The sequence below is a fragment of the Ursus americanus genome, chromosome 1 (genome assembly GCF_024610735.1).
Source record: "Ursus americanus isolate L20-20 chromosome 1, mUrsAme1.1.p, whole genome shotgun sequence".
Lineage (NCBI taxonomy): Eukaryota > Metazoa > Chordata > Mammalia > Carnivora > Ursidae > Ursus > Ursus americanus.
The window spans coordinates 17,434,404-17,449,827 of NC_142127.1; the positions used below are offsets into that span (position 1 = coordinate 17,434,404).

A 15,424-nucleotide genomic window follows, 5' to 3' on the forward strand; every position below is an offset into this window, starting at 1 on the left:
AGTCTGAAGAGAATGAAGCGGTGATTGGGAATCCTAAGAGATTTTACCAAGAAGAACTCATTGGAGACTTTTAGAGGTACCTTTTAGGCAAGTAAGAGAAATCCTGCATCATCTGGCAGTTAGGAAGTTAGTTTAAGTTCAGTCTGATTTGACATTGGACTTGAGTCTGTATTGCTTCACTCTTTGGTAAATCGTTCTGGCATTTGATGGCTGGCTTAGCCATTCCCCTCTTAGACATGACTTAGATAAAAAGTGAAAGATTGTGGGAAACTGAGAGTATCTTTATTGTTTCTTGCATTTCTTACCCTGTAGTATTGGCTCCTAGATTTTTACTGTGGTATTTGGAATACTTTGAATTTAACATCGGTGCCTTTATAATTATATGTGGATTATCCACATATCATTCATTTGGCAAATGTGTTGAAGAGCAGCTACACAATGGGAGACAATGGGAACATGAATGAATAATTCAGTCTCTATATTTAAGCTGCTGCTAGACTGGTAGGGCAGACAAAATTAGTAAGCCAGAAGTTAGAATACAGTGGAAGTACAATAATAGAGGTATGCAGCTTCCTGTTGAATAAAGAAGGGCACTTCACTCTGACTTGGGAATTTTCCTTAGAATGAGGTAAGCCTTTAAATAGAAAAGGAATTCTTCAAATGAAGTACATAGCAGTGTAGGAAATGTTCAGTATGTGGAAGAAATAACTAAGGAAATGATTGTCCACTCTCTTGTGCTTTCTACATTTCACAAAAACCCCTGCCTGCATGACTGCTATTTAGCTGGTATTTCAAGAATATTAACTAATTTTGCTGTTGCTTAATTAAATCTGTTGTAAAGATAACATTAGTTTATTCTAAGTCTGTGAAAACTAAGAATAAGTTCCTTTTTTGAGCATTCTCAATTTTATATGTTTTCCTTGTTGTAATTTTAATTCTAAAGGATGGAAGTAAGTTGAAAATCCAAGTTGAAATTACTCAGTCCTTTTAAGGTAACATTACTGGTTGTTTGGAGCCAAACTCACTTAATTTTAGGTCTGTTTTAAAAATGTGTACATCAGGAAAAGAATTTCTTGAAGTCATTTTTACTCCATTTACTCATCTGCAAATGCAATTTGGACCAGTGAGGGTCCCTTTCAGATCCAAAATCCAGTGATTGAATTTCATGGCTCAGCATTATTTATAAGTTGTTTTTAAAAGCTCAGAGGAAAGAGTCATCCTTCTTGTATCAGAAACTTTCTCTTCATGTTAACTACCCAAATCATGTAGCGTGATTTATGCTTTCTCTCCTCTCCTCCCTCTTTTGGCATTGTTTCCATACAGTGATTGATGACCCCCAAGATAAGTGAGACTCAGATGCTCATCTCTTGAAAAATAATCTGAATCTTGACATTTAGAAATCATCTTCCTGTGAGAAATTTCTTCTGTGTAATCTTAGATTATTTGAATTTAGAATGTGCTTATTTTCTGAGTCAGCAATTAATTCAGTTTATTACTAACTTTTTGGGTAAATATTGTTCAAAATTGATGTTTCTCTGTTTTAGTCAATGTCTTTGGAGTGCTATGTTCTTATACTTCAATCCCAAGAACATATAATGTACTAAAGCCAAAAAAAAAAATTGCATATTTCTTGATCTCCAGATGGCAGTGTTTCTAATCTATTGGTTTATCTTACATGTTTATTCCCTGGGTTTTTTTAGCTACTTTTAATATTGTTGTAGTGAAGTAATACAGATACTAGGTAGTAATATCACGTTCAGAATCTTCCCATTTTGCCTTGTAAGATCCTTTTCCTGTCCCAAAAGCGAGATTATGTAGCTCTTAACCACACAATGAATTGTTGATTAATTTAAAAGAACCCTAGAAAGTAGTGGCTGTACCTAAAAAGAAGGAAAATTTGGGTATATTTTACTACCTTTTTTTTTTAAAGCTACGGCTTTATTATTTTGCTTGAGGTTTTTTTCCCCTTTACCTCCACAATATGCATTAATATGATTTAAAGTTTCTTTTAGTTAGCCTGAGTAGAAGTCTTTTTCCTTTTTCCCTTTGGTATTCTATTTGCAAAACAAGTAATGCAGGTTTTATAGACTAGGGTAACTAGTTCTATTTAATGAATCACTTTATTAAAACTCTTATATGAATCTTATTATAGCCCAACTCGCAGTTTATACTTTTAATACTACATTCCTTCTTTGCACGACCCTCCCTTAGAAAATAGAAGGTTTTTCCAAAATTTTTTACTTTTAAATCACCAAATTTTTATCTTTTCTGCAGATAATATCACCTACCGCATTATTTTTGGCTGCAAAAGTGGAAGAACAGGCTCGAAAACTTGAACATGTTATCAAAGTAGCACATGCTTGTCTTCATCCCCTAGAGCCACTGCTGGATACTAAATGTGATGTATGTAATAATAAATCAATTGGCGTTGCCTTCCAACTGCTGCTTATTTCTTTTACCATTTAGGAGTGTAGTACCGGGGAGTGATCTAACAGAAACATATTTCATGTATGTACATGTATTTCAGTGTCATTCTGAATCACGTTAAGGCTGTGATCAGAGGTGGTTATAAGTGTTTCACATTTTGTTGTTTATCCTCACAGCAAACCTATGATATATATTGAGGGTAAGTCATATCACCTCCGTTGTTTGGGTCCATTTGAGACCAGAGATAAGTAACTCTTAAACTGTCAACAATGGGGGAAAAAAATACAGAAAAACCTCGGATTGCCTCTAGAACAGTAAATAGTAATTTTACAGAATTTTTCCCTTGTTAATACATATATACCAATAGTTCTCTCTCTAATACTGATCCATAAAGATGCTATTTTACCATGCTTTCATGGGGGGGGGTCATATTTTAATTTTCCTCAAGACTAATGCTAGCTTCTAAACAACTTGTTCATCATCAACATTTTAATAGACCTTGTTTGAAGGTGCCATTTCAAAATGTTGCTACGTCTTAAAACAGAAACTAGAATTCTAGGCCTTTAAATTCACTTTCCCAGCACTTATATTATAGGTGAATTCCTTTATCAGGAACTTTCAGCTACTGAATGACTGCCAGATTATATTAGTTTACTTTCATTTAGTTAATCTTAAAGTCCAGATTAAGTATATGTGATGTTTTTTAAGTATATCTGAGTTTATTAATGACAAATTTTATCTTAGATGTTGGCTTTAAGGGAGTGAGAAATACTAATGTAACCATTCAATAATAAAGAATGCGTGATTATTCAGAGATTGTTCTTGTAATTTCTATTACTTTATAAATTCAGAATTAATTTTGGTGAATACTTAGGGTATTATTCAAATAATAGAAATCTGTGTCTTAAAAAAATCATCTTAGTGACCTTTTCAAAATGGGACATAAATGTGCTTTTCACTCTTGAGTTTAGCAACATGTCGTTACATGAATATTTATGATGTATTGTTTTTTTAATCACCTTACTGAGTTGTCATAATTTAAGAAATTTGATAATGGTAGAAATTTTTCATACTCTTTATTCCAAGAGTAATTACATTAGGGGAATGATTTGTTGAAGTTAAAAGAGAAGGCCCTCTATTTCCCCGTGGGTGTATGATACATTCTTTTGGTACTTTATATCTAAAATGTCTTCTTTTAACCTAGAGATTTGAAGGTTTGCTTTGATATTATTTTGTCTTTTTTGAAGAGAGGAAGTTTTAAAAAAATAACTCACTAACTCTGACCGTCAAGGAATTACTTATGAAATATCTTTGAGTTGATACGTCTTTTCTTTACAGGCAGGTTTGAATTTGATGTTCTTACTTGAGTTGGTGCTTCCTGTCTTAATGTGTCTTAAAGCACCAGTGCCTACATGAAGTTTTATGTTACAGGCTGGAGGGTTTGTTGTTTTCAGTTAAGCTCTACCTCCTTTCATGTTATTGTTGTCTTTTTAGGGTTTTTTGTTGTTTTTTACCTTGTTTACATATTCTGTATTAGAAGTAAATCAGTTTAGATTGGTCGTAGAAAATAGGATTTTTCTGTCACCCTCAAATTATTTCCTTTGTGTTTCTGATTCTTCTGTAATGTGTCTGTAATTTTCATGAGATTTAACGGTCCCATAGTCTAGCAGTGTTTATCTTAAGCATTTTAATGTTATTATTTTTACCTGGCAGGCTTACCTTCAACAGACTCAAGAACTGGTTTTACTTGAAACCATAATGCTACAAACCCTAGGTATGTACTTATGTCAGATATTATTTTTGTGTGTGTTCTTCAGTGTGGTGTTCTAAAGATGGAATAATTTTATCATTAAAGAAAGTTTCATTTTAAAACAAGTTTGGGGCCAGAATAGTATTGCTGGTTATAAGGAAACCATTTTTTTAAAATTGCATTTACCATTAATTGAATGGTAAACATAGTTTTCATTGTGAAAGGCTGCATATGATTGTAATATGTACAAATATTCTGACTTATAGTCAGTATTTAATGAATTTATCACATCATTTTTAATGTGACACAGTAGTTATGTAAACATTGATCATCCTTTTCTAAAAGTTACATTGTCTGCAAGTTTTTTGCAATTTAAGTGATCTCTAAAGATTATTTATTTGAATCTTTCACTTTATTATTGAGGAAATTGAGACCTAACAAGGTTTGTCTTGTGTGAAGCCGTATATTCTGGAAGAACTTAGCAGTGTATGATGGGAATAACATGGGCTTTATGGAGATCTTTGTTTAAAATCCATATGCCTTTGACTTGCTTTTTAAGCTTAGGCAAAGTTGTTTTACCTTTCATACCTCCATTCTGTATATGCGAGGTGGAGTGATAATGTCTGCCTTAACATTGTGAATATGAAGATGAGAGATAGTGTATAAAAACCATGTACCACATTGTGTGTCATAAGTAGCCATTATTCATTATGGCAGCTATTTATTTATTACTCCATTCCCAAATGTTGAAAAGAAGTGCAATTATCATAGCCTCCCATCATGACAGACTTTTTTTTTTTTTTTTAGAAAAGTAGCTTGTGTGAAATAGATATAACTTGTTTGATGTTTTTATAGTATGAAAAGATATAAAAATAAAAGTGAGAATCTTATCTCCCAATCCAGTGATTTAGCATGTTATTGCTTTATTATATGAGATTATATAAATAAGAAATTTACAAAGATTTGTGTAATAAGGATTAAAAGGAAAATTATTTTAAGGGGAATGTTAGAATTTATAAGATATACTTCTGTGGCTTTGATTAAAGTATGATTTTGCAGGTTTAATTACAGTAGAAATACAGATAGATCACACAACAATTTTAAAAATCTAGATTACCTGTTTGTCAGGATGTTATTCGTTGACTGCTGAAGACACTAGATGTGACCTCCACTTTTTAAAAAGAAAAACCCTGCCCTACCTAAGGGTTGTTTAGACATTGAAAGCTCTTTCAGCATTTTATCTTTGGTTTTAGAAACAGTGATTTAAAGAATCTTGAGGCTACAAGGTTCACCTGCCTTAATAACTTTATTATCAGTGAAATGTAATTATAAGCTAACTGGTTGAAACCCTTTCATCAAAGGCATGCTAAGAAAATAAGACGACTATAAATTATTAAAAGGTCTTTTCTCCCACTATGGCCCAGGGATTATATTTATGAAAAATACTCTTTTTACATCTTTTAAAAGAGTTGTTATACATTTTAAAAATATGTTACATAGTTGAATTCTTTGCTTAATAGTTGTATTTTCCATAATTTTAGTTTGTTTTTAACCTGAGGGTAATCTCAAACTAATCATAATTCAGAATTTTTAGTAAATATCACCCCAATCTATAAATAGCTTTGTTAACCAGTTTTCATTAAGTGGAACATTGTTTTTGAGAAGAAATTATTTCTCGTCATTGAAGGTATAATGAGCGTGTCAGTGATAGAAAATAACTTTGTCTTTGGATCTTTTTAATAATGAACAGTATATTATACATTTATGGTTGTGCTGACGAATGGCATTTCTCAGGCAAGTATTATAGTGTGATAAGTGATTGGGAAAAAAGTGCTTTTTATTTCAGGTTTTGAGATCACCATTGAACATCCACACACAGATGTGGTGAAATGTACCCAGTTAGTAAGAGGTAAGTGATCTTTGAAACTTCTAAATTAAGTATTAATGCTTTTTATTGTCTATAATTGATTTGAACGAGTTTTATCAAAATGGGGAAATGTCGTTTTGAAGCAACATCTTTTGGTGTCCTATTATCTACCTATTCATCTATTTCTGTATGTGGTTCTATCTGGTGAATTAGCTTCCTTTATAAACTTACAGGACAATCTCCTTATACTAAAAAATTGGAGGGCTTCCAAATATTAAGACTTTCTCTATCTCCCCTTTAGGCTAAGCCAGTCCCATTTCATTTAATATTTAAGAGGTTGGCCATTGACACATACATGCAGAAAATTTCTGGTCTATCTCAAGCTTTCATTGACTTCTAGAAAAATGGTTACACTTTAAGAATTTGGAGACCATCCTCAGATCTTTCAGATAAAAATTGTCTTAGCAGATTTGCCATTTTGGAAATATTTTCCCCATGTTCATGTGAACAAAATTGATTTAATACATTTTTTCAGAGTTCTTCAGCATTACTGAAAACAATTTCCTTTTTGTGTGTAGTGGGGAAATACATACTATGCTACAGACAGCATGTGATGTACCTATTAAACCTTTTAAAAAGGAGTAGGAACTTTTTGTATTTTTTGCTTTGCTGCTTCTAGAGCATGTGGTATACATTTTTCTACTCTTGTAAATGAATCCTATGTATCTGTTCTTGTATCCCTAGAAATATTCTTTACACAGTTGCATGTTGTTACACTTCCTACTTCTACTTTCCTGTTTTCCATTTGAAGTGTTAATGTACTAAAAGCAACTACTTGAAACTTTCATTGTGCCTTTTTCTGTTACTTTTTGAAAACGAAATTCTGCAGTTTCAATCTTTTACCCCCCAGACTTCTTTTCTTTAGGTTTATTCTAAACAAGATGGGTAAGACTTTTAAAGGCTTTGCTTCGTTTTTTAGTATTTACCTGAATATTCTCACATTTTATTCATTCTAAATTGAATTCATATACCTGGTAGGATTTTATTGTGTTAATGGCTACATTTAAAACAAACAAACCTGTTATCATGGTATCATTGTTAAGAAATGGACTTCTGAAAGTCCCATTTACTTTTTTTTTATTCTAATAGCTAGTACATGTTATGACTTGTAGAACATATTTAATCACGGTTCCTGTACTTCATGGTTGTTGGAATATAATATAGAGCATATTTACATCCCAGAATTACAGTATAGTATAGAATTATATATTAGATAACTAGTGTATATGTTTGAATTAAGAAAAAAAAAAAGCTTTAGAGTAGTTTTCCTGAAAACTTGAAAGAATAAGCTGTTTTGTCAGAATAATGGGGAGCCATATAACTTTCCTTTAAACTAAGCCTAATGAAAAAAAGTATTGAAGAAAGATATTTATATAGGTTAAAATGTATGTACCTAGTAGGAGATAAAACTGGATTTTCAGCTTAGTATCATTGTGAAATTTGAGTCCTCTTTAAAAATCCTTAGAGTTTAGTAGCTTTTGTACATGTTCCCCCGTATCTAAAGCTAGAGACATCAAGTCCATTCATTTGCAAAGTTGAATAGTAAGTTTTTAAAAATTCACAAAAACTACAAATTTGATGTTTTATCCAAAGCAGAATATTTAATTTTTTGTTGTTAATGCTTTAAATGTGACCAATTCTTAAATTTTAGTACAAATCTTACATATGTTTAACTTCCATTTTGTCTGACTAACATTTCAGGTAACTATAATTTACATCTCACTCCATTTAAAAACATTCTTTCATGTTTGGTGTCTGTTTTTCTTTGCTCTGTTAAAATTTTCAGCTAACAAAAGAACATTTTTCCTACATTCTTCCTCTGTTGCACATTGTTAATAGGTTATTGAATTTAGATATATTCTGAGGTAAAAACTGCTATGGCAGTTTAAAATTATTTTTACTTCTCTGTATATTTTGATTCTTTGGGGGGACGGAGGGTGGCAAATGGTTTGGTTTCTTTAAAGTTCCCCTCCCCGCCCCCTCTGGAGATGAGAAAGTTGATAATATGCTACTTTGCTGCAGAATTGGCTAATGTCATTTTACAGGGACCTTTCATTTCTGTGATTTCTCCTTCCCTCCCCACCAGGAAAGAATGCCATACATAAGTCACACTGCCTCCAAGACATCTGATGCTTTGACACTCTTCCTTAGCACAACTCTGCTAAGCCCAAATCCCTTTTGTATACCTTATGTTGGTGATCCACATGGGGCAGCAGGGATTACAGGTGCCATGAAAAAAATAGAGGGCAAATTTGAGGCCTGTTAGAGAGGGGTGAGTTGAGGTGAACTGATCCTAGGTGAGCAGAGGGGAAAGGTACATCAATGATTATGAATGTAATTGGGGAAAAAGGGAAATTATAGCAAAAGAATCCCTGTTGGGAAGAATAAGAAAGCAGATAAAGTGAGTGGGTACTGTTTTCAATTTCACTGTCTTAAAAGCTAGTTGTTAAAAATTGCTTTTCCTTTGGGGACCAGTGTTGAAGCATCCTGATTCCCTAGAGTACTTATATCTTTTGTAAAGTTGACAATTGGATTCTGTAAGAAAAATATATGCAGTGGAGTTTTCTTTATCTACACCCTTAGGATGTTTCTAGGTTCCTTATTCCTTGTTGATGCTTAGTAGCATGAAAAATTGAGCAGTTTGTGCTCTCTTGAGTTTGGGGGGTGGGGGTTTTTTTGTTTTCTTTTCTTTGAATGGAAGTACTTAAGCCAACTTAAATATGATGACTGAGGATTAAGTCTGGCAGGCAACTCTTTGTATTTTGTATTAGACTTCAAAATCTTTTCTTCTTCTTCTTCTTCTTCTTTTTTTTTTTTTTTAAATCCAGGAGAATGCTTTATTGCAACTTTTAGCTGACTAGATGCTTAACTTAGTAACAAGTTTAGCCCTTGTAACTGGCTAGCTAAAAGCAAATCGGCTTGTTTCTCAGATCTTTGGGGGATAGCAAGAAACATTTGAGTGAATGTTGTTGAAGATTTTCAGTAGTATAGAAAATGATGGCGCTCTTGTGATATTTGTAAGTAGTAAGTAAAATTTACTTTTTGTGTACAAAACTTTGAAGTTTTTGTTGTGTTGAGAACTTTTTGATGGTAGCACATTAAAGCTGATAGTATTGTCTTCGTTTTTTTTTTCTTTTCTTACAGCAAGCAAGGATTTGGCACAGACATCCTATTTCATGGCTACCAACAGGTTGTTATCCTGACCCTCTTTGTTGCACTGTTGTAGCACACTATAGCTTCCTTTAATGCAGGGCCCCCTCAATGTGTCTCTTACCCTTGTTGCAACAGGAGACTGGACCATCTACTGTGGTGGTACCTTCCTGTCTGCTTTGCGGTGTATTGTACAAGGGACTTTTGGCACAGAGGGGTTAAATGCACATTGTGAAGTGTAGTGGTGCTTTCTGATGACATATTCTCGATTTGTGAGTGCATAAGTCTAAAATTGGTAGCCTGAATAGCAGCTAAAGATTACAAAGAGCTAAACTTAACGTAGAAATTCGAGCAACTTGGTAAGTATAAAGCTATTTCTAGTTTACAATTATAGTTAAATGACAATTTTTTAAAATTTCACATTGATCCAATCTTAACTTTAAAATAATCATTAAAGTTTTTTTAATAAAATTTATATAACTTGGGTTTTTTCCCAGATAATACCCACTAGTTGTAAATCAGAAGTAGCCAAGTCCTGTCAGTGCCTAGATTTGACTAAGTACAATTTTTACTTTAAAAAAAACTTACTTCCTTTTCAGTTTACACAGAGAAAAAATGGTTTGGGTTTGCGGTTGATAAACATTTTTCATTAGTTCTGAACTGAACTGGAAGAATAATTTTTTAGAGCCTTTAATATCTAATACATAATTCTGTTCTGGGTTGATTTTATTAATGCCTTAAATTTGTTTTTTAAATGGGTCATTCGGGAGGAGGGGACCAAACTAGCATTGTGGGGTCCTTAATTTCTTGTGACACTGTTAAGTTTTATATGAAGCTTTGGATTGGCAAATACCAATATATTTTCTTAGGTATTTGTTGTTGGGATTTAACCTCTATCCCTAGGAATTCTGAACAACAAAAAGAAAGTACTAAATATAAAACTTTGGTTAGAAAAGGCTAGCTGTAACATGTTACATGCCCAGTTTTGGGCAAATAGTAGAAGGAGAAAAGTAGCATTTTTCTAGTGCTTAGCAACATTGGGCCTTGAAGCTGTTCACCAAAAGGTAAGTTTTCTCTGTGGCTTTGCTGAAAAGAAGACAGAGGTTTACATAGATAAGTGTTAGATTCTCTTTGACTTACTTGAGAATTATGTTTGTTAACCCACATCAAATGGTAGAATTCCTGATTCTATACTGTGGTGTTGAAATTTTTGTCAGTTTTACAAAGCCTTCTGCTTTTTCTTTACTTTGCGATGACATTACAAAAGAAACAAAAATACTACAAAAAAATTAAAATGTTGTATTTGTTTATGCTGATTATTGGAAATATACTGTCTTCCCCTCCTTTTATAAAGAAGTAAAAATACTTTAAAATTTAGAAATATTAATGTATTAGTATTAAGAAAATATTAATATGCTCTGGGGAGTCAGAATGTGGAAAATGTTCATAATCTATGTGGGTTTTTTAGTATTAGAATTTTATAACTATAGTGCTAGTTTTTAACTTAATAAGGTTTTGTACTGTAGACTTAAAAAAAACCTTTATGTTTTTGCTCTAATCTTACTGGTAAATATTTTTCTTTGTTTTACATATTTGAATTACTATGGTTCTTCGTTTTCAAACCTGCTCTACAACAGTCTACACCTTACCACCTTCTGTCTTCAGTACAAACCAACAGTGATAGCATGTGTATGTATTCATTTGGCTTGCAAATGGTCCAATTGGGAGATTCCTGTGTCAACTGATGGAAAACATTGGTGGGAATATGTGGATCCTACAGTTACTCTAGAATTACTAGATGGTAAGTAGAGAAAAATCTTTTTTTTACTTTGAAAACATTTTTTTATTATGGAAAAAGTGTGCCTGCTTTTGTATAGGTTTAAAAAAAAAGTGAAACCCTGTAGACTCATACTTAAGTGAACAGTTACCAGTTCTGGCTGCTCTACCATTTCCCCCTCTCTCTGTAGTTACTTTGATATTAATCCCAGATATCACTTCAACTGTTAATACTTCAGTTTGTGTTTAAGAGATAAGAGACTCCTTAAAAGCATAACTATAATTTCATTTTAACAATCTGGTAGTAGAATTTTAAAAAGTATAATTACATGGTCAAATGAACAGGATGAAAATAAGGGTTCATTAGCCTAAAGGAAAAAAAACTTAAAAAAAAAAAACAAAAAACAAACAAACCTTGAACGTGTTTTAACTACCAATGAATATATAAAGCCCTTTCAGGACTTTCCAAGAAAAAAAAAAAAGATTTGTAATGCTATAGGTTGGTAGTCAGTTATAACTTACCGTAGAATATGTGAAGTAATGAGCTAAAGCTATTTCAGGGTAACATTCCTTGCTCTATAGTTCCACTGATAGTGACATGTGTCATTATTGCCTCGTATTATTAAATATGAAGCGACAAAATCAGGGTGCAAATTCTATAAACTGTGAGCCTGGAATTGGGTCTCCTAATAAGAAATTTCTCTGGTAAGAGATAAGAGAAGCTGACCAGAGGTAGGAGAGATTCTTGGGAATTAAGACATTTTAATCAAATGCTGTAGATTTCAGAAAGGAAGTAGATTACACTTCTTACTGAAGATACACCTAAACTGGTATAGTAGGTTTTCAGCCTACTCTTTTTGTGGGCTTTCCCTAACTTCTGTTGCAAAATTGAAGCTAGTGGGAAGATGGGATTCATATCTGTTGCTACTGACGACATCTGTTACATAGAGACCCCTTTGGGTTTTGAATGTGATCTTCCAATAAAATCTCAACATGTTTCTATAACCTAGATGTTTGTTTTCTGTGAAGGGCCAAATAGTAACTCTTTTAGAGTTTATGGGCCCTTCTGTCTATGCCAGCTGTACATCTCTGCCACTGTTGCTGGAAAGCAGCCATAGGCAATCTGTAAATGAATGGGTATGGCTGTGTTCCAACAAAACTTTGTTTACAAACACAGGGTACAGGTCATAATTGCAATATTGCCTACCTTTCTGGTAAAATGTGCTTCCTTTTTAGATTTCTTCATTTCAGAGGGTTTTTTCTCTCCCTGAAAAATTTCTCACAGAGTGTGTATCTCATGCTGTATTACTGCCACATGATCATGCTCTTTTCCTTAAATCACCAGAGGTTTTGAAGTTTAACAGGAGAGAAGGAGGGGCTCAGGCAGTTAAGCTTCTGCCCTTGGCTCAGGTATTGATCTCAGAGTCCTAGGATTGAGCCCCATGTTAGGCTCTCTGCTCAGCAGGGAGTCTGCTTCTCTCTCTCTCACTCTCCCTCTGTGTTCTCCCCACCCCCCTTCAATTAAATAATTAAAATCTCTCCAAAAAAAAAAAAAAACAAGAGAAGGAAATCTTCAATGAGTAGAAATGGCATCTTCTAAAAGCCAGTGTGGGCTTTTTTTCATCTATGACTTGAAAATTAGGTTATCTATGCCACCATCTAACTTCAGCAGTTAACAGGTAAGATAAAGTAGGTATAATCCAAATAAAAATAGTTTATATACATGATCCTAGAGTTCACAAAAAGCAAGTAATCTGCCTCTTACACTGCTCTTAAGTTATAAAGTTGATTTTTTGACACAATAGGGGCCCCCGATAATCCTTCTGCTTCCATTATGAAAAGGCTCAAGTCTGTTATTCATTTGGAGAGCCACTGAGTAGGAATCTGGGACATTTAAGACATGGACAATTTCAGCTTTTCATATAGCAGTCTTTCTCTGTGTTTTAATCACAAAAAAAAAAGAAGTAACAGTTTAAGATATTAAGATATATATCTGAATTTTAGCTTGGTGTCTAAGCATCAGTGTTCACTAAAATAATTCACTTAATGACTATGGCAAAAACAGCATTGACTTGGACTTGACCTACCTGTAACGTTTGTCGTTGTTTTGCAGAGTTTTGTTTTATGATAAATAACAAACCCTCATGTGGTTTTTGCAGTTTGAATTTTTTTCTGTATACTAGCTTTGAAGGGAAGAAAGGCTTATTTTAAGCATCATACTGTGATTTTTGTACACATAACTAAAATATTAACAGTGATTATTTGACAGATTCTTAGTGTCCAAACATAAAAAGGTGAGGGGTTTTTCTAATTAGGAAGACTAGTAGTCCAGGCATTAGATTGTTTTCACTCAAATTGAATCAGAAAGTTAATGAATCGTGAACAGGTGTAAGTTGTCACAGCTTATGAGCATACAGTAAGTGCTAAGTTCCTGCATATTTTTTGCTTCAAGAAAAATTTTGTATTTGTCTGAATTTTCATTATCAGTCTTGGCTTGTTTGCCTAGAATCATTTATAGAGAAGCTTACTGTGCATACTAAAAAATAATAAATGAATCTATGTAGTTTCTACTGAATTGGCCTTAGTGATATTACATAATATTATAATTCATTTGACTGGTATGAATATTTGTCTTGAGTGGTCAGTAGCTTTATTAATGGCACTATTTTGGAGTAGGAAAGTAGAATTCATCATAACCACACCGCCTTGGAAAAGTGAGTCGTCTCACTGTAATCTGAAATTTAACAAAAAAGTGAGGTAAAAATATATGACCAGGATGGTTTTACTATTTTGTTAATAGTAGTAATTACTAGGAGTCTATGAGTATAGGTGGAGGAATTTTTTTTCTCATTTAACTTTGAAATAATTTTAAATTTAAACTACACTTTCTATATACCCTTTACCTGGTTTCTCTAATGTTAACATCTTATATACATGATTATCAAAACCAAGAAATTAACATTGTTTACAGTACTAGTACCTAACCACAGGTTTTATTTGATGTCCTCAGTTTTTCTGTTCTAGGATCTCATGTTCCATTTGCTTGAAATGCCCCTTAAATCTCTTCTAAATTATGTCAGTTTTTCTACCGTTTATTTTCTTTTGTGACCTTGACACTTTGAAAAATAATGGTCAGGGGCACCTGGGTGGCTCAGTCCATTAAGCATCTCTGTCTTTGGCTCAGGTCATGATCCCAGGGTCTTGGGATTGAGCCCCACATCAGGCTCCCTACTCGCAGGGAGCCTGCTTCTCCCTCTCCCTCTGCCGCTCCCCCTGCTCGTGTGCACTCGCTCTCTCTGTCAAATAAATAAATTCTTTAAAAAAAAAAAATAAAGAAAGAAAGAAAGAAAGAAAGAAAGAAAGAAAGAAAGAAAGAAAGAAAGAAAAAAATAATGGTTAATTATATTATAGAATGTTTCTCAGGGTTTGATGTTTCTCAATATTAGATTGAAATTATGCATTTTGCAAGAATACCACAGAAATGGGTTGTACCTTACTCTGTGTATCTTTTCAAGGGCTACATCATATATCAAGGGTGGTGGTTTTGTTTGTTTTGTTTTGTTTTTCTCAAAAGGTATACCTTATTACTGGTGATAATAACCATAATCACTTGGTTATGGTGATATCTATCTGCTGGGTTTCTACGTTGTAAAGTTACTGTTCTTCTCTTTGTAATTAACTATCTTGAGAAAGGTATTTTAGGATTATACAGATACCTTCATTTTCCTCAAACTTTTGTCCATTAATTTTAAAGAATCTATTAATGGATCTTGCCTGCAATAATTATTACTATGATGTTTGCCTAATGAAGATTTTCTATTTGGGGGGAATTTTTTCAATGCTACTAAATTTTCCACAGATTCTGAGTAAGCCTGGGGGTGGGGGGAGAGTGATTTTTTTTTTTAAAGGATTCATCGTTGAAAATAGCAGTTTAGATCTGTGTCTACTTCTGTATTTGCTGAAGGTTGAATAGAAGGGTGACGGTGAAGTAGATGAACTCTTGAGGCCTCTTTTTAATATTGCCCACTTGAGAGAAATATAAATCCTAAAGACACCTTCTAAGTTTTAAATTTAAATTTTATTTTTAGAGCTAACACATGAGTTTCTACAAATATTGGAGAAAACACCTAGTAGGTTGAAGAGGATTCGAAACTGGAGGGTAAGAGAATTGGCAGGGTTTAATAGAATATCAGTTTGTCGCTTATCTAACAATTACATAGCTAACCAGTTTGAATTTTTTGGTTAAATATCCTTATTTCCAGTATTCCTAAATAATTACAGTGTATTGTAAGCTGCGTACACTCATAGTTTATTCAGCTACTGTGTCCAGTGGACTTTGTTAAGTACTTTATAAATTTTTTGTTTAATTCTCACGGTGATTATAATGGAAATAT

The 15,424-nt window shown here is 33.1% G+C and overlaps 1 protein-coding gene across 9 annotated transcripts in view; it reads left to right on the forward strand.

The window, feature by feature from the left end:
* CCNT2 (cyclin T2) overlaps positions 1–15,424 on the forward strand; it is a 38,314-nt gene that overhangs the window by 18,377 nt on the left and 4,513 nt on the right. For 6 of the 9 annotated variants that reach the window (XM_087857655.1, XM_045783035.2, XM_045783054.2 and 3 more), the window contains 6 exons: positions 2,275–2,403; positions 4,141–4,201; positions 6,024–6,086; positions 9,249–9,294; positions 10,892–11,055; positions 15,119–15,189. In XM_087857655.1, the coding sequence (XP_087713781.1) occupies positions 2,275–2,403; positions 4,141–4,201; positions 6,024–6,086; positions 9,249–9,294; positions 10,892–11,055; positions 15,119–15,189 (534 nt within the window). The other 3 variants (XM_045783078.2, XR_015722506.1, XM_087857868.1) reach the window with 3 other exon arrangements.